At 38.8% G+C, this 24,244-nt stretch overlaps 1 protein-coding gene and 1 long non-coding RNA gene across 2 annotated transcripts; one reads left to right on the forward strand and one right to left on the reverse strand.

Annotated features, from left to right (window-relative positions):
* On the forward strand, positions 1-24,013 carry tagapb (T cell activation RhoGTPase activating protein b). Its single transcript, XM_044170021.1, has 14 exons — positions 1-235; positions 5,000-5,085; positions 12,507-12,677; positions 15,179-15,343; positions 17,077-17,118; positions 17,624-17,708; positions 17,830-17,883; positions 18,313-18,382; positions 18,681-18,832; positions 19,271-19,432; positions 20,225-20,334; positions 20,673-20,859; positions 21,177-21,258; positions 21,963-24,013. The coding sequence occupies exons 1-14, from the start codon at positions 161-163 to the stop codon at positions 23,120-23,122; spliced, it is 2,601 nt and encodes an 866-aa protein (XP_044025956.1). The 5' UTR covers positions 1-160; the 3' UTR covers positions 23,123-24,013.
* On the reverse strand, positions 10,611-14,354 carry LOC122863479. Its single transcript, XR_006375015.1, has 3 exons — positions 13,280-14,354; positions 12,439-12,672; positions 10,611-10,954 (listed from the first exon to the last, which is right to left on the reverse strand). It is a non-coding gene; the product is annotated as an uncharacterized LOC122863479 (long non-coding RNA).
* Positions 24,014-24,244: the final 231 nt, after the last annotated feature.

Consider the following 24,244-nt stretch of genomic DNA (forward strand, 5'->3'; position numbering starts at 1 on the left):
TCTGCAGGACAGGAGGCGTCATTCTGCTGCTGCTCCCCGGCTCGCTCACAGCAGAGCCCTCAAACTGGGACGCAAACTACTTCTCCTCAACTTGCAGAGCGAAAATTGCCAACAAGCTACAGGACAGCAGGGGGTCGAGGGCTTGCTCAGAGACACCAGCATGGACGCTCCGGATTATAGAATTGCAGCAATGAGGAGAGGAAGCTATGATGATTCTGCAGCCTCTCTACGCCCTGTGAGTATTGATCCGCCATCCACAGGCAAAGGACAAAAAGATCCTGTTGGTGACGACCGCTGAGTGTGATTCAGTGTGAGACACTGCTTTTAATTAATTGTTCCAGACACATGAATCTGCCACTTAACATCAACATACTCTGTAGCATCTTGTTCATCAGTTGCAGTGTGTCAAAAGGAGAGATTTGAAGGCTGTGTTACAAAAGACGGATGAGAAAAGGTCAGTAATCATCAAGAACAAGGAGACTGTTCTTGATTGTTCTTTTGCCAGCCTATACAGTGTGAGAAAACTGATAAACAACATCCTCATGTTCTTTTATGGTTACTGTAATTAGGTTAAAGGAAACAGGCCTGGGGTCAGGTTGATTTCAGTCCAGTTACTCCAGATGAGATTGAAAAGAACCTTGAGGTGAATTGACACATGGCAACTTGAATAGAGGTCCTTCCGGTGAATGGTGTTGACAAGTGTGATGTGTCAACCCCGACCTATCAGTAATGGTAGTTAGAGGGGGGTTATGTAGGTCTCTGAGCTTCACAGACTGCAGATACAAACCATTATCAACTACATATGTTGTACATATAGCCTCTGTATACTAAGAACAGAGAACAAAACCTTTATTCATGCTTTAGAAATACCAATGGAAGATTTTTTTTGGGGAAAAAAATGCAATTTCCACCTTTGTCAATGAAAATTCTGCTTTTCCAAGTTTCATGTACTTGCCTACAATTGGAGTCTGTCATCACTAGAAAATGACACCAGCCGTTGTTAGTTCAAACACCTAAAATGACCCACATGTTTTCTTGACAAGCAAACCCTTGGGGTTATACAAATAATGACTGTCCTCTCTCAAAAGCAAAGGCTGAAGTAGCCAGTTATCTTTGTGTTGCTTAACCATAACCTAACCTAACCTAACCCAAACACTGCGGAAAACACTATTTGAAGGGGAAACAGACTTTGACACAAGAGCAGTTAAAAAACTGTAAACACTTTGTAAGAGCAATGCTGCGGTTTACTGGTAGTGAAATTACTTGCATTTCTAACACAAATGTGAACTCTGACCTGCGCACAATGGGTATTTGTGGAAGGCAATGACAAAGTACCTATTTACTCGTTGAGGTATGAGGACTTGTTAATTAGGTAATTAGGCTTTTCAAAAGTAAATAATCATTTATGTTGGGGGGTAATCAGGTCTTAACAGCACATCCCACATTAAAGCTGGTATAATCAATATTTTACATTACAGTAACAATGGCTAAATTTACTGTGTAACGTGAACGCCGTTGCTCGTTGGGACATCCCACAGAGAATTATCACCGACTTTTTCACCCGGCGCTTTATTCACCTCATTGTTTTACGCCTGCAAATAGCAAACAGACAACGTTAGCAACTAGTTGGTGAACATAGTGGAGCATTTAGCTGCTAAAGAGCCAGATATTTACCTCAGGGGTTGGTGGAGACCAAAACAGAGCTAAAATGAGAGTGAATACTGGACTTACGTTCATTAGGTGGACAGAAACGCAACTCAAAATAAATAAGTAAATAAGCAACTGTTTGCTAACAAGTTTACAATATCAACTTAAAATGTGATAATATGTCAGTGTTGTGTTTACAGCATCAGATTTTGCAGGTTTAAGATACATCACAACACAAAAAGGAATTCTTGGAAGAGGAGGTCTTGAAGGTTATTATAGCCAATGTTTATTAGAGATACCAAACAGCATAGATTATCAGCCCAGTAATTTCCAGAAGATGGACATATGAACGTTGTCATAGCTACCTGTGATCTGCTAATGTTAATGATGTTCACTGATATTCATTTAACTATGCAGTTCCTTGGCTGTCTCTTCTTCATCTCGTCATCTCTTGGCTCTTTCAACAGACCTTCAAAATCGGTGACGATAATATTGGGTAGATGGAAACATGAGTCATTTATCCCTAGCAATGAAAAATATTACTGGATCTTGATTTAATAAAAGAAGGTGGACAATGGTGGTACTGAGTCATGTGCCTGGTGGAGACACTTACATTTTTCATCATGTTTGAGGGCTTTGGCGTACTTATACTGCGTTTACTGTTAGAGAGACCAACGCTCTGTTCCTTCATGACAAAAAACAATGTGACAAATTGACCTATGTATATATACAGGGAGGATCCATACTTCACAGTGAAGTACATGCGTGCAACTCGTGTGTGATGGTCCTGGTCCATCATGAGTTAGTGGACTTTGTGTGCCAGCATGGAACCGGCTGCAGAGACAGAGGCCAGAAAGAGATGCTTTGTCAAGTGTTCCTGCTTTTGTTTGTTTTGTTTTGCTGTTTTTCTCTTTGTCTTCTATTCTGCTTAACCCAATTTCTCAGTTTGTCCAGCAATTAGAGCACAAGAGCAGCCACAACAAGATGGAAATCTGTTTGTTTTCTTTCACCCGAAGTAACAAAACCGAGTTGATGTGTGTATGGAAGACTGTTCCTGCTGGGAAAATTGAAAGATAAATTAAAGGTTAGGGGTGATAAAAAAAAGTTGGGTTTTAGCCATGCTAGCGGTGTGGTCCCGACGGAAATATCTCAACAACTACTGGATAGATTGTCATGAAATTTTGCACAGACATTCATGGTTCCCAGATGATGAATCCTCATGACTTTGGTGCTCCCCTATCTTTTCCTCTAGCGCCACAATGAGGTTGACGTTTGTGGTTTTGAGTGAAATGTCTCGACAACTATTGGATGGACTGCCATGAAATTTTGGCATGGACAATCATGTTCCCCTCAGGATGAATTGTAATAACTGAACATGGTAAAAATGATACCTGCTAAACATCAGTATCAGTTAACATTTTCATGTTAGCATGATGATGTTAGCATTTAGCTCAAAGCACTGCTATGCCTACAGTAAGTACAGGCTGTAGACTCTTAGTCTTGTTCATTTTTGTGCCATTTGATTTTAATTTTCAAATGTCAGTATTTCATTAAATAACATGTAATCAGCTGTCAATCAGGTCTGCACTGGTGAGTTAATACGTGAGTGATCAACAACAGATTGGAAATCAAAATCACACGCTGCTGGGACTCCATATGTTATTGTTATGGGCAGGTATCCTCATCGAGATTCAAACACTGTGATGGTGTTGTGTCTGTCCTCTGAATGAAGTGAACAGAAACAAATTTCTGAACCAATCTGTTTTGGTAAACGAAGTGTGAGCTGAGGCTTGGCTCTCTTTTTCTATGTAGCTTTCTGACTGCTAAAACCTCTGGTGTTATGGCTGTAGTGCACATCCACCACTGGCAGCGTTTTAGTTTCCACTGCACTCAAAACTATTTCCAGACTCTCACTGTGCCTAGACGGGACATTTTATTTTTTTGCACAGAGGACATTTTTTTTTACTGATTGTGATTATTACATAAGGTTCCTCTCTCTGACAGCACAGTCCTTCAATTAAAGTCCTCCTTCACTCAAAAATGTGTTCTGTTTTTTGCTACTTCACTTGATCTTCATGTGCACAATGACGTATGTGCAGTTCAATATGCATCTTACACAAGTGTGATGTGGAAACTTGAAACCTCCAGTGCACACACACCGAGAATGGACTGTTCTTCTTCTTCCAGCAGTTTAACTTTTAAAATATATTTGGTTGCAGGCTGACGGTCACTGGAATAAAAATCACTGCCTCAGTCTGAGGCCTTTGGTATTTTGAAGCAGGTTCCTCTCTGGATTTTTACTCGTATTTAGCTCAATTCATGGTTCCTCCTATTTTTAAATGTTTTCTCATCTTTGCTGTTAAAAAAACACCCAAAAAGGTGTTGCTTCAGAATGGTTTCTTTTGTAAGTGCTTTGCTGACTGACTGACAGTATGTCTATATATCAAATCTCCCATCACAGCAAACCATCTGTTTTGTTGTTGTTGGTTTCCTCCCTGACTGAAGTCCTTCTTGTTTTGCTGCTCCTGTTGATCAGACAAACAACACAAGGAAGGGTCTTTGTATGTCCATAAAAGAGGAAAAGAACATGCATACTCCACTGTAAAAAACGTCAGTGAACAATGGCAGTAATGAACCCATTACGGCTTAGCGCACCTGTTTTTCGTTGTCTTACATTATAGTAAATTGAATCTAAGATAATTTATGACAACGCTGTTGAACATTTTTCAGTTTTCTGACATTTTATAGACAAAATGATTCATCGAGAAAATAATCGTCAGATGGATCGATAATAAAAATAATTGTTAGTTGCAGCCAGTAGTCCCAGCTGATTCAATAATGGATGGTGGTTTCCTGACTTTAATCTCACTGTGAAAATTAACCTGCAGCACGTTCATAGTTTGGCTGTGTGACACTTTATGAAGCCTTATGTTTACTGTGAAATTATGATACCTTTAAAAGTATCATTCTTTAAGGCTTTTATGACTGTACCGTGATAGAAACTATTATCTATTATTTTAGACTTTCTGAGCTTACGTGCACAGTCATCTGTGAGCCTATATGTAGACAAATGTTTCACTGACAAACACTGTAGAGAGAACTGGATGAACAAAAGGGTTGAAGAGAACAGTGTCAAACACCCCACAGTCGCTGTTTTACAGCTACTGCAAGTGTGACAGCAAGTGTGAAAATGACAGCATGGTACGTGTTGTTAGTAATGTAAAGTGAAATGTAAAACACATTGTCATCACATTAAAAGATAAATACAAGAAAGGCCCCATAAATAGATAGATATATAGATAAATGTAGATATATATTGTTTCACTATTACAAGTCCTCTGTTTTCTTACAGCACCTCAGACACTTGGCTCAGAGAAGACGCTCTGCCCCTTCACTGGTCTTCGGGAAGGCGTTGGGGATGCCATGGTCTCCTATCAGGTTTATACATCATTGTTTTAAACCTTTTTCCATCCATTGAACATTTGCTTTCTGAGAGCTGCAAGATGACAATCTTTTTGAGTTTTCTGCTGTTGACTACTGAGCGGTTTAGCAGCAGTTGTTTGGGCACGTCATCTGTAGTTGTGAGGGGGGAAGGGTGTTTTTTTGACTTGAAGCAAGTCATATTTTCTCAAGTGGTCTGGAGATTTAAAGTCGAGTTGTGTAACTGGTACCTGCCTTTGATTTTTGGCGGGGATTAATTTATTGATTGACTTGCAAAATGATGTAGAGCAGGTACTTAACAATTTATTTTTAGAATTTTATTCAAATTGAACAAATTATGATCCCATTGAAAGTCAGTTACAGCAGCTGAAACAACACTGCAATCAGCACAAACAATACATAAGGGATGGAGAAAAGAAGTGAAGGTAGCAAAAAGGAAGAGAGAGGGAGAAAAATATGAGATTATAACAAGCATTTCATTTAAAAAAAATCATGTTTTTAAATCCAAAATGTTTAGCTTTAGAAACGTCAGAAAGGTCAAACCTGCGTCATATGGACATGGATGAGGAGGAAGTTTCGCCAAGATGACGCAATGTCAGTGATGTAATATAAACAACAATTTCCTCCCGTAGCTGCTGGTCATTTCACCTTTTGTATGCAATCGTCGCCACTCTTCGGTTTGCTTCTAACCTGCAGACCTGCAATATAAAAATAAAAATAATAAAGCAGGTGTTCACAGCAGGTTTTGTTTGTTATGACGTATTTTTGAGGAATTATTTTCTTTCACAGTGTTTCTTTTTTTCCCTGAGGTTGTGAGGTATTTGTAAGTTGCTCAAATCAGGTGCGATGAAAATTATAATATGTAAGATAATAATATAATATAAAAGTTAAAAGAACAGGAGCCTGTAAAGAATTTAACCCCTATTAGAGCTGGGTTTTGAGTGCCGATTGAATTATGTCTCTAGAAATAACTATTGACAAGTGTCAAGTATTGAAAGTTGCATTGGATGTTTATTTAGTTATTCTTTGATCAGATATTTCCTGATCTCAATGAGAAGGGACGTAAGATAGATGTGAGGGGTCTCGAGATGCTTAACAAATTAGAAGATAAAAAAAACATATATTTCTTACATAGAATTATATAATATTCACATTTATTTCACCTGTATTATGGGTAGTTTTATCGCTTCAGGCTTTTTCAAAATAATAATCTAAGAAGGAAAAAAATCCCTCTCTGCTTTAAGAGCTCATAAAAATGTCACATTTGACAAGTTAGTGCTTTAAAGGTTCCCAAACCTTCACTGCTTTATTATATTTAGGCAATGTCCTTTATTTGACACTGATTAATTGAGCATTTTGGAATATTTCGTTAAATTATTTTAAAGTATGAAAATGGTTTGCACACCCAAATTGATTAGATTGTTCCTTTTGATTCAGTTTTCAATGTAAAAATTTAGCACAGGGGAAACATGCACAGATGTTTTGGCTGGGCTGTAAAAGGAAGAATCTAATTGATTTTGGGTGTGTGAACCCAAAATCAACCCCAGCCCTACCCTCTATGTAACAACAAGCAGTATTACAGTTAGATTAGATTTTTCCTAAAATGAACTATTCTTAACATGCCTATGTACATTTTGAATATACAGAGCGATTAGCTATCTAATAGCTCAATTACTGGATTTCATGAATAGCTGCTCCGCTCAGATATGAAGAGGTAAACCTCCACAGATGGATTCCAGATCTAATTAAACTTCATGTTGTAATTTTCATAATTGTAACCTTGGTTACTCACATTATATGTTGATTTAACTTAATTACTTAAGTTTTTTACTCATTATTGACCTTACTAATGCTGTATAATACAGTGTGGTCGGTTAAGGGTAACAAGATTAGAGTCAAGAGTCAGATGTGAACCCAGAGAGAGTGTCTTGCCATGTTGGCGTATATTAAACATTATTCAGACTAGACCTGAAACACTTAATCAGCAAATAGTTTGATAATCGATTTATCATTTAAGTAATTTTTCGAGCAAAAATACCATCAATTCTCTGGTTGCGATGATTTGTTCCCTTTCTTTGTGTTAAGTCATAGTAAATTGAATATCTTTGGGTTGTAGGCTATTTGCTAGAGAGAACAAGACATTTGAAGACGTCACTTTGGGCTTCAGGGGATATAACAGGCACTTTTCACTACTTCCTGACATTTTATTGACCAAACAATTAATCCATTAATTGAGAAAATAATTGATAATGAAAATAATTGTTAGTTGCTGCCCTGATTCAAAGAAACTGTAGCCTGTGTATTACCCACATTTCTGAGTGACTGGAGAATGCTGCCCATCAAGAATTTAGGGTTGCATATTTATAAAGACACTAATTTTTCCATTTATTTAGAAATGAGATTATGTCAAATATTGTAGCAACTGTCAGTTTACATGCAGCCACAGCCATACTAGTTTTTACATTTTTATGTAAACCCTTCTGGCTCATGTTCTCTTTACTGCAGCCTCCAGCCTGCAGATGGCAGCACATAGGAACACACGCACACACAGAGGAGCAACTTGACATACAGTGTGAAGAAGAAAAAACGTATTTTCCCCTCATCATGATCCCACCACGTGTTGAACAGTGTCGTCATGTCACCTTGATATCACACTGCTGTGTGCAGGCCACACAGCCCACCCTGCTCAGGCCACAAACGCAGATGTCCCAGTGGGGGATTTACAGAGTGTGGTTTTGAAACAGCAACCTGCACATAGCTCATACTCCTTAAACCTTACTCACAACCACTCTGGCTGGCTGATATTGATCTGCCTTTTATTGCAAATCATTAGCTCTGGAAAACCTAATGGTTATCATTTTCAGTCCTCTAACATGAGGAAGTTGACTTTTTCAAACTCAGACTGACTGTAATTGGCTGTGATGTAAATTTACAGGAGTTTGTCTTGTTACCCGCTTTGGCTTGTGATCCCTTCTCACAAGTTATGGCCTCAGTGTGGACATAAATTGTGAAAAGTTCAACCAAAGATAAATTTTTCCCTCTCAGATTGTGTCATTTGAAGGATTTTTAGAAGCCAGAAGACATGAAAGTATCATGTATTACACAAGAAATAACCCCAAGAACTGTTCAAAAACAAGAATTATGTATTCACTGAAATATATATATTTTCTTTCCTTTTTTTAAAAAAAAAAACATCTTGTGACCCCTCATATTTAGCTAGATTGTCCAAGGGAAGTCCCAACCTACACTGTGAAGGTGAATAAGTTACTGTGCTAAATAACTGTCAATTTTATTTTTAGGTACTTTTAGGAACTTGAGTTCAATGAATTTTAAGTACTTTTAGGGCTGTACCATCGAGAACACTGAAGGTGTGTCCTCTGGGAATCTGGGGGGGTTTGCAACCTGGTGGAGTTTACTTACAATTAAAACACTCGATCTGTATTTTATTGGCTGATTCCATTTTATACACTCATTATATTTAAATATGAGTTATTGCAGGGCAGCAATTAAATAATAAGGTAAGATTCAGTATTTCATTAGAATTCCATCAGAATTTGATTCCTTGCAGTGGTGAGAAACTGACTTCCTCTTCAATGTAATGAAACAGTTAACTTAATAAATAACAGCAGAAAAGTCCAAATAATGAAAAATATAATGTACGGTCGTGTTATATATGTTGTTGGGTAGAAGGGAGGGTGGAGGGGACTTAGACTCATGACCTCAGTATTTCTAAAATCCTGGTTTGAAGCCCTGATTTCATATTTTCAAGGATTGAGCACAGCTTCAGTGCTCTGATCAAAAAAGCCCTGTATGATTTAAGGACCAGTACTTGCTTATAGTTATTATATTCCAAGCAAGTCCAAAACATATTATTATTATTTACTTTATTGAAAACCCAGTGCAAAAACGTATTTGGAAATTTGGAGGAATCCTGACCAGAGCTAAATTCCACTTTGGTCAACAAAAACACGATGTTGCTTTCATGCACTCATAGAAAATATAAATAAATAGAAAGAAAGTTAATCATCAGGCTCTTGAAAACTTTTTGGTGTGATCGTTTGACTTGAAAGCTCTGTAACGTCATAACACACCTACAGCCCGTTATGTGTCAGGTCCAGTCAGATTCTTAATGTGTAGGCTCACCTCCTCTTATATATCTGACATTTAACTCTTTAACCTTTTAGAGTTGTTATTGCAGTACACAGAGACCACCAGAGCATCCAGTGGGCGAGTCCATCAATGCAAAAGAAGAAAAATGTCAGACACATCCCACTCTCACACCTCCACCCATTCAGTACCCAAACACACACACTGTGCATTTCCATGAGGTGGGGGACTCTGTGGGTGTTGGTTTCGCTGTAGTGGGACTGCCACTGACGTAGAGCTTGTGAAGATAATTAGCTATGTGTGTTTAGTTAAAAAAAAAATTAATCCACAACAGTAACTACTAAAACGAGATTATTCATATCAAGGATGTAGTGCAGAGAAGGCTACACACCTCTTTAAGGCATTGTGATTGTTTAGAATATAGTTTTGATTAATATTATACATCATAGTAATTAGAATATGACTGTTAGTTACATTCATGGGATTGTGGGAAATACTTGTATGATTTCTTGCAGAGAGTTAGATAAGAAGATTGAAACCACTTTCATATGTGTCTGTTAAATATAAAGCTACATCCAGGAGATGGTTAATGTTAGCTTAGCAGTTAGCATTGCTTTGTCCGAAGGTAACAAAAGTGTAAAAACGACAAGTTATGGTTTTATGGGGGTGTTATGTGCCACACACATGAATCCCTAACCTTAACCCTTGTCGTTTATACACTTTGGTTTTTGTTACCTTTGGACAAATCAATGCTAGCTGGTAAGCTAAGCTAACGTTAACATCTCCTGGCTGTAGCTTCATATTTAACAGTCATAGAGTGGTATTGATCTTCTCATCTATCTTTTGGCAATAAAGTGAAAAAGTATATTTGGCAAAATGTTGAGCTATTACTTAAATTGGTAATAGCAGTGGTTCATGTTAATAGTGCTTTTAAAAGCTTTTATAACTACTTTAATTTTATATTTTTGTTGTTTTCTGTTGTTTGCATTTACACACGGTGATAACCATCACTTGGAGATTGTAGTTCTCCCACTGTTTTATTTGCCGGTATTTTATGTGTCATCTTCAGTAGGCCAGAAGGGTAACAGGGAAAGTACCTCTGCTGCAACAATTTGAATTTCAGCCCTAAAATTTAGTCAGTGGGAAGAGCAGTGACCAAAATTGGTTTCATAATCATTTAGAACAAACAACTCTTACTTTGTCTCACTTGTGTGTTGATTTGATTCACATTGGACATTTTCTAGACCTGACTGTGCAGCAGTGACATGACCAGCCTGATTTTATTATTAGATATCAAATAATATAGTCAGGTGGTAAACAGTCCTGTGAAATATCAAGTGAGATGAAAGGTGCAGCTAAAGCCAAGAAGATTGAGTTTCTTCGTCATTTTATTTAAACAAATAAACAAGTCGGTTAATACTAGTGTGTTCCTCCGTGATGGAATCAAATCAGGTTGTTGACGTGACATTGATCCGTCGGGGTAGGTGATGCCTTTACACACGGGTCTGTCATTTGTCTTCAGTTGAAAACATGATTCCACTCGCTCTGTGGCATTTAGGGAAGGATCACAGTGTAGGAGACTATTGATTACAGTCAGTGAATATGTTTATTTTACAAAACAAATGGTGGGTTTCTAAAGGTCACTCTTTATGAATCTGTTCTTCATGAATCAGCCACCAAAGCACAACTGCAGTAACTTCTGCCTTTTGAGTTGTTGCACAGTATCATTGCTGATGTTTGGTGGGTTCCAATATCACACCTACAGGACGATGAAACAAGCAGAGGGTGTCAAATGCAGAGATGCAAATTTGAGGGTTGTTTGCACTTGTTGTAACTGCAAGTGGGGATAAAGGTGCAGATCATCTGCACTATTGGTTCCCAACCTTTTTGACTCTTAAAACAAAGCAGTGTCTACTTGTGACCTGCTGCCATAGGTGTATTTCAGTATGTGTTATCCTACGAGACGAGTGATTTTCAGATGCCCTTTTCAGATTTTTTAATTTCAATATTGTTCAGAGGCCCTAAGAAATAATCAGTATTTCACAAGAAAATACGATTATAGAAAAATAACGTCATTCTGGAAGCAGAATATGTTTTTGATTCCATCCTGTCCCGTTAATCATCTCCTGACCCCTCAGATTTATGTTGTAAGCTCTGGTAACCTCTGGTCCCGACCCCTAGGTTGGAAAGCATTGACCAGTGATTCCCAATCTGGGGATCCCCTCCAACAGGTCATAAAACAAAACTGCTGGGTTCATGAGATGATTAATGGGAAAGGAAAGAAGAAAAACAGCAATGTTCTGCTACTCAAATATGAATTCTTATCTCTAATCTTTGTGAAGTATTGATTCAGTTTTGAACATTTATTCAAATGAGACAATCTGAGTTTTAGAGTTGAAACTTGTGAATTAACGCCTGGCTCATGTGATGATAGTTCGAAATAGTACATAGCTTTATATATTTAAAGGGGAGTTAGCTAAGAAGATCCAATACCACTCTCATGTCTGTAGGATATATATTAAGCTACAGCCAGGAGATGGTTAACGTTAGCTTAGCTAGCCTTGCTTTGTCAAAAGGTAACAAAAACGAATTGTCAAAACGACAAAGGTTATGATTAGGGTTTATGTGTATGGCACACAACCACTGTACAACTACAACTTCTTGTTTTAATCTGGTTAGTTGTTAGCTTAGCTTAGTATAAAGACTGAAAACAGGGGGAAACAGCTATCCTGGTTCTGTCGAAGGTTACAAAATTCAGCTACCAGCATGCCTAAAGCTCACTAGTTAACACATTATATCTAGTTTGTTTAATCCGTACAAAAAACAAAGAGTAAAAATGACAAGTTTCAGCAACAAGAGCCAGGCTAACTGTTTCTGTTTTTTATTAGTCTTCTCATATAACACTCAGCAAGGAAGCAAGTAAACATTTTCTCTCTTCTTCTCATTTTCTCTTCCTTTAAAACCTCTGCTAAATCTTTCTGTTTAAAAAGTCAGTTATTTGGTGATTTGGTCTTCAAATCCCACTTCTGTCAAACAAGCATACGGATTCTTGTTTAGCTGGTGGCTTCCCATTAAAACATTAACATTAAAAGCCATCTACTGTACCTCCAAAATGTCAACTTTTGTGGAATTATAAAAAACACCCATAGTTTAAGGTTGCTGACAGTATACTTCAGATACTCCAATGGCCTTTTTTAAAGCCATACAAGAAAATGTTGTAAACCCATTAAAAAGCATAATTACCAAAATTAGACTGGTATGGCTATGGGTTGGCCACCCAACATTTTTTTTGTGTGCGTCCTTTCCCTCAGGGAGGAGGCTTCCTGCTGGGTCTCTGTGGAGCAGAGTCCATTCGTCCTCGGCCTCACCAGTGAGAACGGAGACCTGCTGCTGGACGAGTGTGTTCAGGTAACTGAGGGCTCGAAGACCAAGGAGAGACACCTGTTCCTCTTCAGCAACGTCATTGTCTTCGCCAAACTCAAGTAAGAAGTGTAGATATTAATACCTCAATATGTAGATGGTGATTATCAGTTGTTTTAAGTTAAATGAGAAGAAAATAAAGTATGTGTCCACAGATACTGAATCAACGGACAGAAAATAAATAACACTGGAAATACAGTTTTAATGTTGATGTGGTATTTAAGTAACTTTCTTATGAAATTCATCACATATTTGTATGGTTGATACAGAGAGTGAAAGAGGAAGTAAAAACAAAAAATGTATTTTTGGACTGCATAGATGGACTATTGGGGAATCTCCCAGCACACAGACCGTTTGTGTTTAGTCACTCTGACTAGAAGAAGAAAGCATGGTGGTTCCCTCTTATTTTAGTCACATGAAGGGAAACTCAACAGTGTTAACTGAAAAAATATCTTAATCTCAAAAAGTAATTTCAACACATCTTCAGCTGAAGTTGCTGCCTTTAAAACAAACAAAATATGTCAGTGAGACACTTTCACTTTTAAATGCTGGTTCATTAGACTCACAAGTGACAATATCGTGAATCAAATCACGACACATACCTAGGGACATGACTGAATTAAAAAGTGGAAAATGAAAAGAGCTGTTTTGAAAATCCTCTTACCTTAAATGAAAACATTGTTTCATAATTACATGTCCAACTTTAATTACTTCTTTGGCTTGTTGTCATTATTAGCGGGTACAATGAAAACTACCATTCATGTGTCCTGTAGGATGCATTATCTTGCAGGTTTCTACCCAACATAATTAAACAGAATCTAAAAACAGAATATACACAAGCTTTAAATTGTTGTTATTACTGGTTGCTCATTTTAGTCAGATTAGAGTAGTTTGTCAAAGCCATGGAAGTTTTATAGCTCTTGAGTGGGAGGACAATAACACTAATCTCTGTACCACAAACCTGCCCACTGTTCCAGTAGATACGCACAGCTGGAACAGTACAGTACAGTACAATACAGTAAACAGACTTTTGAGTCTTTTGAGTCTATATATAGATATGAGCATTCACTACTTCTAGAGATGATTGTACATGGTTCTATTCAGTGTTCATTATAAGAGGCACATTAAAAAGGCACTTTACAGATTTTACTCATCAAGTTCAGTTCACCAGTCATGGGCTCATCCCAAGGCTGGATTATAAACCAGACCTCCAGAAAACGCAAAATAACACCTGGTTCTTTGTGTTTCAGTTGGTTTGTGATCATTTTAATAAGTTTTAATAAGCACCACTAAATCACAATATCAACTGATATGATAACAGCCTTATATGAATAGTTTTTGAGAAATAAACTTTTTTGCTTTCTATCTGAGAGTTAGATGACAAGATCGATACCATTCTCAACAATAAGTATGACGCTGCAGCCAGCGGCCAGTTAGCTTAGCTTAACATAAAGACTTGAAGCAAGTTCAACACCTCTAAAGCTCACTGATTAACACCTTCTATGTCATTTGTTTAATCTGTACACAAACAAGTTTATAAGAACTTGGCACGGAAATTTTGCCTTCTTAAATTTCCTTAAGAAATACAGCAGTTTCTGAGACTTCTTAACCAGCGTGGAGATGTGAGATGACCATGACAGGTTCTCTGTGATGCTGATTCTCAGGAACCTAAAACTATTCACCTGCTCCACCTCAGCTCCACTGATGTAGACAGGGGTGTGTGTCTTTCCCCTTCCAATCCATCAGGGCTACAGGATCCAGTCAGCAAGCAGACAACTGCTGAAAACACGCAGAGGTCAGTTAACACCTGAAGCGTGGCTTTATGGAGGTGCAGTGGGAAGAATGGAAGAATGATTCCCCTCTAATCATTTACTAGTCACCTTTTGTGGAAGCTGGTTTTGAACCATTTACAAAAGCATTCAGACTCCACCACGGCCTCTCTCAACACCCATCTTTCAGGACACAAACAGCGCAGCATTATTTATGAAGGAGTTCAGTCACCATAAACGCAAACATGCTCTTAAGGTTTAGCTTAGTTAACACCTGTTTTATTCAGAAATGTGAACTAGTATGCCTTGTAATCAACTTGCTGCACCCAAGAAATGTCCACCAACAGTATCACAAGAGCAATTTTGTTTCTTTGTGCTTGAAAATCAATTTCTCCATCATGACTGTTCCTCACCATGTTTTCATATACGGAGATCAATTTTCTGCTAAGGTGTAAGAGGATACTGTACAGATGATGTCTATACATTCCATTTTTTGAAGGTGCCAGTTTCAAAACAAGCTCTTATATGATGAATTACACCTTTTATTTCTTTGTTCAGCTCCAACATTTTCACAAATAGGGAAAACTGGGCGCTAGTGAGAAGAAAGACAATCTCTTTTTATCATTGTATTCCAAAATTAACAACAATTGTAGAAGGGAAAAAATCAATCACTGAGACAGAAATCTATGGAACTGAAATCTGCATTTCAATCTTGAAAAAAATACTGTGTGAAATGGAAACGGAAAGGACTATTTAGATTGCTGTTGCCTTTCTTTCTGCTTCTGTTTTAACAGGTCAACAGCCAGCTACCGTCTGAAGCACAGAGTGAGCCTCGAGGACATCTGGCTTTACGGTTTTGAAGATGAACCAGAGGATGAGGAGGGAACGACAGGGGATATTGACCTCAGGGTGACCCTCGTCTTGGCCTGGGCTCTCACTTTTTGCTTGGTGTGTTTTCGGTGAGCAGACACGCAACAGATGACTCACATACAAACAGCAGCGCGTAATGTTTTGATTAACATGCTTGCATGCCTGATTACACATGCCTAAGCATGATCATAATGTGGCTGTGGGGATCTTCAGTTGATTGTTGTCTTTCCTCTTACACCCTGATCCTGCTCTTAACTGGAATCCTTAACTCCAAAATCTAAATTAACCTCTTGATGTAAAGAGGAGGAGATTTGACTTCAAAGGAATAGGTTGGCATTTTGGGAAATACACTTATTAGTAGGGCTGGGCGATATCTTTTATCTTTTTTCCCCTGCAAAATGCATCAAGACTAAAAAATGACTCAAATGTCATATATTTAGTTCTTCATGTGCAAGACAGACCTGCACCACCTGCAAGGCTGTCATCATTATGCTACGCTTTTAAAAAAGACACAGATTATCCCATACAGCTAACAGTCAGTACCAGACGCTTCAACTAAATATAGCACAGACATCCACTTCAATAATCAGTTTCAGCACTGATATGGCAGAAAAGTCTGCAGAGTAATTTCATTTGTGCCTGTTGTTTGTGTTTTTTGACATTAGCCAGATATCTGCTCGCTAGAGTTAGATACCCAGTTACATGCTAGGAACAGACACAACAAAGTAGAATTTGCATACTGTTCAGTTGACTCCCGTGGCTTCACATCTCATAACCAGAGACAAACATAAACCAAGAGTGCAGATGAGTCTTTTTTCAGTCTGTCCCTGTTGTAGAAGTGACCGTGACCGATAGCCACCTATCCATCTTTGACCGTCTCTTTTTGTCATTCATTAAATAAATGAAATATGAGGCAGTTCACGGAATATCCAGCGTATGTAGTAAAAGGTCATGTGATTTATGGCCTTTATTAAAAACAGAAGTAGCAAAGAGAAAGTGCTCCCTGCAGTATTAAGAGGTTGCAAAATAGGAAGTGTGGAGCTGGCCAAGGGGATTAACATCAGCTGACTTTATCTAGAAATACTGGCCTTACCAAAAAAGATGAAGTGCAGGAGAAACACACTGTCTGACAGTGTAATAGACTAAAAGGAATGAAAATACATTCTCTACAGTAAATGGCATGTCTCATCAAAGGCACTAAAGGGCACAAGTTGAGAAATGCTTCATTTCTTTTATTCTTTGACTCCCACGTTTCTTGCAAAATAATCAATCAACCCATAAAACTCTTTTTGACTCGCTGTTGTCTTCCAAGATGATGAATCCCCTGGTGGGTTTTGAGTTATTTTGTTAGAAAATGAGATTTCTGATTACATGATGTGGCTCTGGCAATGATTCAGCGTGTGAAAGTTTCATTCCTTCTCACTCACATAAAGGGGATCATGGAGCCTACAAGAAACCATGTGCTCACTTGACATACAGCCATATGGTACTGCAAGCTGCCTGGCATAAATAAGGCCACCGGTTATCAAAGCTGAAGCCCTTCAGGTGTACATGTAGACACATGTATCTGTTGTCGTCCTCATGTTTCCACTGACGGACACCAAGCCACAGCAAACCGAGTCTAGTAGGAAGTGGAAGGTGTCTGTCTGGGAGCCGCCGTGACGCTGCTTCCTGTTCCCATGACTGAGTTACAGTTTCCACCAGAGTTGTTAAAAGAGAACGTGGGTGCTCACTTTGTCTCATTCCTCCCACTGTATCTGCTAGTCTGTTTGAGTCTCTCTGTGGATTAGTAACTCATACCATGCTGTTATTTTGCCCAAAGCTCGCCTGAGGTGAAAGAACGCTGGTTAGATACTCTTCACAGGTAAGAAACAACATTATTCTCAGATTAGGCATTTAGTAATCTATATGTTATCAACAAATTGCCATAAAAATCCTTTCAATTCTCAAAATTGATAAGAGTTGGACAGTACTTGAGTCATTTTGATCAATGTTGACAACATAGTATTTCTGCAGGAAAGACACAGTTTTCAGCTAATAAATATAAGTATCAGTATCAATCAGTTTCAATTGAATTTATTGAATTGAATCAACGTAGTAGATAATGTGGTGTTGATTACAACAAGATAACATCTTTATATTCATTTTGTCACTGTTACTCTAAATGAGTATGCAATGGCATTATTTTGATCCCCTGTTAGGTTGATACATGAATACTTCAAATAACAGACACTTTGTGTGGTAATGTAAAATCAAAATGCAGACTAAAAACATTGAATACTCGGGCAGAGGGTGCAAAGTGTTTGAAGACAAATAGTGAATTTATTCTATGTAATAAATGTATTATATGTATCTTTTTCTCATCACAGAAAAATTAAAGACGCAAAAACGAGGGTTGGTTGTGCTTCTTCACCTCCAGACGTCCTCATGAAGGTGTTGAGCGGCAGCATCACAGTAAGTCTCTCTATGCCCACTCTGCCATGTCCAATAGAAACCAAAATACTTTAAAAAAAATGAGCTTTTACTAAATAATCTCTCTCTCTGTCCCCATCTCTCTTTTTTCTCTATCTTTTAGACTAAAACTCTAACAGGAGGTGGCATGGAACAATTCATTGAGTTTCCACTTGATGTAAGTAAAACCCCCATTTTCTTGAGATTAAAGATATTCAAGCGAAACAACTGTTTGTGAAAGACACCTGCGCCTTTCCACTCATGCTGAAAGGAGGCTACATTAGACAGATTTGCTGGATATATACAGCTTCTGAAATGCATACACTGTAGCTGCAAAAAATACAGTTGAATCACAATTCAAACGTGGTTGAAAAAGATTTTATACTTGAAGATGTTAAATATTGATACATGTGATTGACTGTTGGCTTCTACTAGTGTCTTTTGTAGTACGCTTATTTCACTCTAACTCATTCACGTGTTAGTTGGCATGGAGGGTTTTTGGTGGGCAATTGAGAAAATACAACCCCTCCCTTTGTTCCTCTTGTCGTGCTCATGTTCCTGTTGCATACTCATCACCACATCACTTTTTTCTTTATTTTGTTGCCAGGGTGATGCAAAGATCTCTGCTGTGTCGAAGCAGCCGAATAACCAAGAGGACAAGCCAACGCAACCCATTGGTGAGTTTGAAAGTGGCAGTTTTGATGGAGGGAGGGGCTCATTAGTTGTGCCATGTGTAGAAATTAGACCAAAGAGAACAACCACAGAGATAAAAAAAGGAAATCTAACAACTGATAAGAGTGAGCAAGTGAAGAAAGCAGTTTTTGACACATTGGCACTCTGCCCTCAATTCTTGCACATCTGTTTTTGTTGCACTAATTCTAAATTGTTGTGAATACAAGCATTCAATACATGCTTAAATCTGTAATATAATATAAAATAAAAAGCTGATGGATTAAACATTTCTGCTCCCATCAGAAACCAAGTGGAACCTGGTGAGGAGGCTCAGAAAGGGCTCTAGTTTCGTCAGCAAAGCACGCCGATCAGATACAGACACCAAGACACAGCTGTTTGGACAGCCCCTCTGCAAGATATGCCCAGACGACAGCTCACTTCCAAAACCAGTCGCAGTAAGTTGACTTCCTACCTTAAATGTCAGATCTCTCATCACTTCCGCTTGCCAGTCAAGTTTCTCTTAGGTGAGACCAAGAACTAAACTGCTTATACCCAGAATAAAATCTCATTTTTATTCTTTTCTGTGTGGTTTCATTTATTCCTTCGTTCCTAAAAATATGTTACTGCTTTGGGTAGAATTTTGTCTTGTTTTAAGGAATATAGGACAATTTGTTAAGATAGATGTAATTCTTCTATGAGCATGAATAATAATCAAGCACCTACTTAGGTGACCATTGAGAGTAGTTCTAAGAATTTGTCAACGAGGACAGGAAACCATGCAAGCACATGAGCTGCATGTTGATTAGTCTCAACCAAACATGCACTCAAAAAACACAGAGCTTGTTTTTGTTGTTACTATGATAATCTCACCTCTGTCCTCGTCCTTTCACCAGGAGATGCTGGTGTTGCTGAGGAAGAGAGGGCCGTCCACAGAGGGAGTGTTTCGGAAACCGTGCAACAACAAGAACATGAGGGACATCAGAGAGCAGATCAACAGCGGCGTGGAGGTGGACTTGGAGGTCCAGCCAGTTGTCCTGCTTGTCGGGCTGCTCAAAGTACGCTCCCATTCAACCACTACTGCTACAGCACTTGCTACACCATTAGCATTAATTAAACAAATGCTCCTACTATGTTACTTCAACCATTAGCACCACAACCACAACTACTACTGCCATTTTGCTACTGCTGCAGCTGCCGCTACAGCACTATACTGCCACTACCTCTACTACTACCACAGTGGTGGAAGAAGTACTCTGATCTTTTACTTCAGTAAAAGCAGCAATATAATACTCTGAATAGAAACTGTAGAAATACTCTGACACAAGTAAAAGTCATGCATTCAAATTAAGTAAAGTACAGATGTATTAGCGTCAAAAGAGAAAGTAACAAAAGCAAAAATGCTTGATTTTATTTTGTATTAATAATCTGCAAAGTAACTAGTAACTAAAGCTATCATATCAATGTAGTGGAGTAAAAAGTACAATATTTATTGAATGTGTTGGAGTAGAAGTATAAAGTAGCATAAATGCAAAAATGTGCTTAAGTACAGCTCCTGAGTAACTACTTAGTTACTTTCCACCAATGTACCATTACCACCACTTCTACTACTAATAGTAGTTTTATAATATTTAATGTGCTATAACATATAACACAAAATGTATTTATGCCAACATCTACATTATAAGGTCCCTCCTCGATAAGTTATTTCTGTTCTTACCCACACATTTCTTGCTCATCAGTCTTAAAGACAAGCATCAGATTAGTTCGATAGCACAGTTGTGTCACACCAGAACGTTTCTTTTTATAAGCACTGTGTCTCATCAATGTCCCTCTCTTGTTTGTTGCAGAGCTTTCTGAAGGAGCTTCCTGGCAGCCTTCTAGTGTCTGAACTTTATGACAACTGGATGACGGCTCTGGACAATGAAGACACCCAGCAGAGAGCTCTGGAAATAAGAAAGTAAGCAATCAATACCTGCTAATGAGTCTAGACAGGGCCATTTACCTGCAACTGTGATGCTCATCTTCTATTTATACATGACATTTGTATATGAAAGGAAATCTGTTGGTATTTTCAGGACTGCTTATGTGGTCAAATGTAAACAGATTTTGAGTGGAGTTTTGCAGAGCATTCCCAATGTCCTCCATCCGCAGGCTAAACACAAAACACTTCTCCTTTTTAGTCTAGCTTCTATTTAAAAGAAGGAACAAACTGTAAACAAAAAAAGAGCGCCAAGCTAATGTCCTCTTTTTGTTCTCTTTTTTCTCTTCCTTTCCCCTTTTGCTACCCGCCAATAGGGTGGTAGACAAGCTTCCAGGGGCCAACAAACTCCTCCTCCAGCATCTAGTCTGCGTCCTCCATCACATCCTCGAGAATGCTGACACCAACAAGATGGACGCCTACAACCTGGCGGTGTGTATCGCCCCCACACTGCTGCAGCTGGATGGCACCCCGCTGGATGAGCAGAAGGAGAAGATGAAGAAGGTACAAAGTCTTGTTATGAATGTACTTTCTCACTTTTGGTGCTTTGAAGCTTTGCGGTTCACATTGCAGAAAACCACAAAAGGTTTCATATTTAAGGTTACACTTGCACAGACTCTTGTTTGCTGTTTGTTTAGTTAAGTGCTAATAAAAAAACACTATCTTGACCGAATGAAGCACTGCGCTGTGTCCGGATTGTTTCTGTTCTGAATGTCAGTTTTGATTTTCAGAAATCTTTATCTGATTTTCAGTTTTAGTTTTGAAAATTGATATTGTTGTTACTTTTACTCATCATGTTTTTTTTTTTTGATTTGCTGCAGGTCACAGAGCTAACTCAGTTCCTGATTGAGCATTGTGGGATACTTGGAGAGAATATCCCAAATCTGCTGGATACTGATGAAGGTACATTTACACATCACTCAAATCTCTGTTATCTCCATTTAGGGACTGTACTAAAATTATTAGGGTGGGGAGGGGGCTGAACCTTATGTTTAACTTTAAAAAAAAGCAAGGGGTTATTAATATTTGGGTTGGACCCTCCCCTTGACTTTTGCAACACCCTCCTCTCTAATTTCTCAACTCAAAACTGATTTCAAGTTTAATATGTTTAGGGAAAAATCATTTTTACAGAGCGCAAATGGCACAGCTTGGGTTGTGCTGAACATGCATTATATTACAGGTTTATGATGCATTTGACTTCTGTGATAATGCAGAACAAAGTGAAGGTGTGCACGCTTTAGAGCAATAATATTCAATTCATTTTCTCTGCAAATGGAAAAACGTACATTTATGATCCATGGCACCCACAAAAGGCATGTTTTTGATTTAACTATTTTGATGTATCTATTCAATCTTTATGGTAAATCCTTCAAGAAATGGATGAAATAAAATATAAATCTGGGACATGGGAAAAATGTTGCTCTCCCAAAAATTCCAGACCAATAATTAAATAAGTACACCCCTGTTTTCTGACCCCACCTTCCCCCTAATAATTTTTATATAGTCCCTTACTCAAGTTAAATTGAATTTGCACAAATTGAGTAAATGAGAATAATTATTGTAAAATTTAGAGATTGTAATCATGTCTTCCTTTTCCCACTCTGCAGATTCACTGTCCTCTCAGCATCATGACTCTGCGTATGACAGCACCGACCCAGATGGAGATGGAGAGGCAGGAGAGAGTGCCAGCTCCACACATGGTGAGAGTGGGTCGTCTTCCTCTCTCAGTCCCAGCTTCACTACGCCCTGTTGGCCAGCTGATGCTATCTTCAACACAAAGCCAGAATACAACCGTCGCTGCTCTGAGCCCATCATCCTCCTCTCAGTTGATCTGGAGAGCCTGTGCAGCCACTCCAGGAGCCATGATGACTGCTCAATGGAGAGGAGGGACTTTGAGGAGCAGCCTCTGAAAAAGCAGATCTCAGATGACTCCTTCTTGCTCAGAGGACGAGGTGGAGCAAGGCCAGTGTCTTTTTCAAAACTGAACAGCAGCTCCAACATGGATCCACTGCCCTACATGGCAGGTAAGGACTGCTCGTGCTCTTCCCTAGAGAGCGCTGCCTCTAATCAGTCGGAAGGCTCTGTTTTCACCAGTTCCCCAGTGGGGTCGCCAGCATGCCCCAGGAGACAAAACACCACCAACCAGCCTTCAGTGACTGCGAAGGCTCAACAGGACATTGCCAGACCGATTTCAGAAGAGAAGAGGCGTTCACACTCCATGAGAGTTGCCAGTAAAGTCCTAATGAGGACCAGGAGCTTAGGAGCCTTCAGCAGGAGCAGCCTGAAGAAAGACTCTCAGAAGGAAAACTCCTTCCCTTGTGAAACTCTCCAGGAGGACTCTCAGAGTGAAGCAGATCCACCAGCTGAGCTTCTGCACAAACAACGCCCTCTGTCCGCCATTGAAGTATTTAAGCACGTGGACAGCAGGCTGCCCTGCAAGCCTCCAGCATATGAGCAGGCAGTGCAGAACGTGGGTCTTCCTCCACACTATGGATCGATGACTGTACACGATGCCATAGAGCTGGACAGAAGGTCCCGTCCATCCTCTGTAAATTATGACTTCCCAGATATCTGTTCTGTCAATCAGTACATAGGCTGTTTTACTCAATTAGGACAGGACAAAGCCAACATTGTCGAGCGGCGGCAGCCTTTCCGCCAGAGAGCTATGTCTGAGTCTGTGTCTGCAAGTCATCATGAGGTTGTGTCACGGAGATGCAGCCAGCCTGTGTTTGAGGAGTTTTCTTACGCCAAGGAATCTTATGTTTGATTGACTTTGGAACTATTTCACAGATCGCATTTTAGATATACAAACATTTATTGTAGTTAAATCTCAGTGGGCAAAGCCAAAGAACCAGATTAGCAGCCCAGCGAGCTTCTTTTATTTTGATTCATTCAGAGCCATGCCATTCATGATTTTACAAGGTTAGCCAGACTGACTTTCTAACTTAGAGAACTTAATATGGCTGGATTGTTTGTTTTCTTTTGATAGCAAGAGAGCTTGGATTCATAATAGCAGCTACTTCCTCCACTATTCCTTCCCTTTCCACTGTTCTTTTGTTGGTTAGACAGAGAAACTCTGTTTTTTAGGCTCTGCCCACTGAGCAGCTCTGTGCTAGAGAAATGCTTGTATATGTACATAAAGTCCAATCTGTTAATTTTTCACTGTTTCACTTTGAATGAATGCCAGCTATGTGCCGCCTCTATGGTTGCACTTTCTCAGTAGTACAATTTAGAGTACAACATTTAAAAGATATGCAGTTATTATGATAGATATCTAGTCTATCAATATGAAGCTATGAAAACACAGTTCACTGTGGATAAAATATGCTATGAGTGTAAATTTTCAATGTTTTGTTGGAATTGTTTGTCGACTTAGTGATGTGTACAGTAAAGCACGTTGAGCACAATTTTTATTTTGCTTTTTGTAAATCCTCTTCACCTTGCATGGTCTTTTTCTTGCACTACATTAAAGCACTTTTCTGATGATAAAATATGCTTTGTTTATTTGTATGTTAAAATGTAAATAAAGTGAGATAGCAAAAGGTATACTGTAGATGGGTAATCTTTGTCAAGGGATCCCACATAAATGGTTTTTATGTTACCACTTAAGAAAATGGATGAAAAAGTATGCAATAAAAGAAAATAACAAAGTAAAAAAGTGTTTGTTTCTTTTGTTACAAATGGACATTGTGGTCCTGAATCGCTCCCCAGTCAAATCATTTGTGGCAGAATTAATGAGAAAATGGAGGAGAGTAACTAGTTTGGCACAACTTCTCTTTGCAAGATGTGTTGCGTAACAGAAGCAAACGGGCTTCATTGAGAGAACAGCATGTACTGGCACATATGTTAAAACAGAAGGAAACCAGACGTGGTCACATGGGCGGATTTG

The sequence above is a fragment of the Siniperca chuatsi genome, linkage group LG16, assembly GCF_020085105.1.
Source record: "Siniperca chuatsi isolate FFG_IHB_CAS linkage group LG16, ASM2008510v1, whole genome shotgun sequence".
Classification (NCBI taxonomy): domain Eukaryota; kingdom Metazoa; phylum Chordata; class Actinopteri; order Centrarchiformes; family Sinipercidae; genus Siniperca; species Siniperca chuatsi.

Bases quoted from the DNA above. Each gene is read 5' to 3' on its own strand.
- tagapb (XM_044170021.1), top strand. From the start codon at position 161: ATGGACGCTCCGGATTATAGAATTGCAGCAATGAGGAGAGGAAGCTAT. The intron at 12,678-15,178 runs GTAAGAAGTGTA...CTGTTTTAACAG, and splicing joins ATTGTCTTCGCCAAACTCAA to GTCAACAGCCAGCTACCGTC. The intron at 17,884-18,312 runs GTAAGTAAAACC...TTTTGTTGCCAG, and splicing joins TCATTGAGTTTCCACTTGAT to GGTGATGCAAAGATCTCTGC.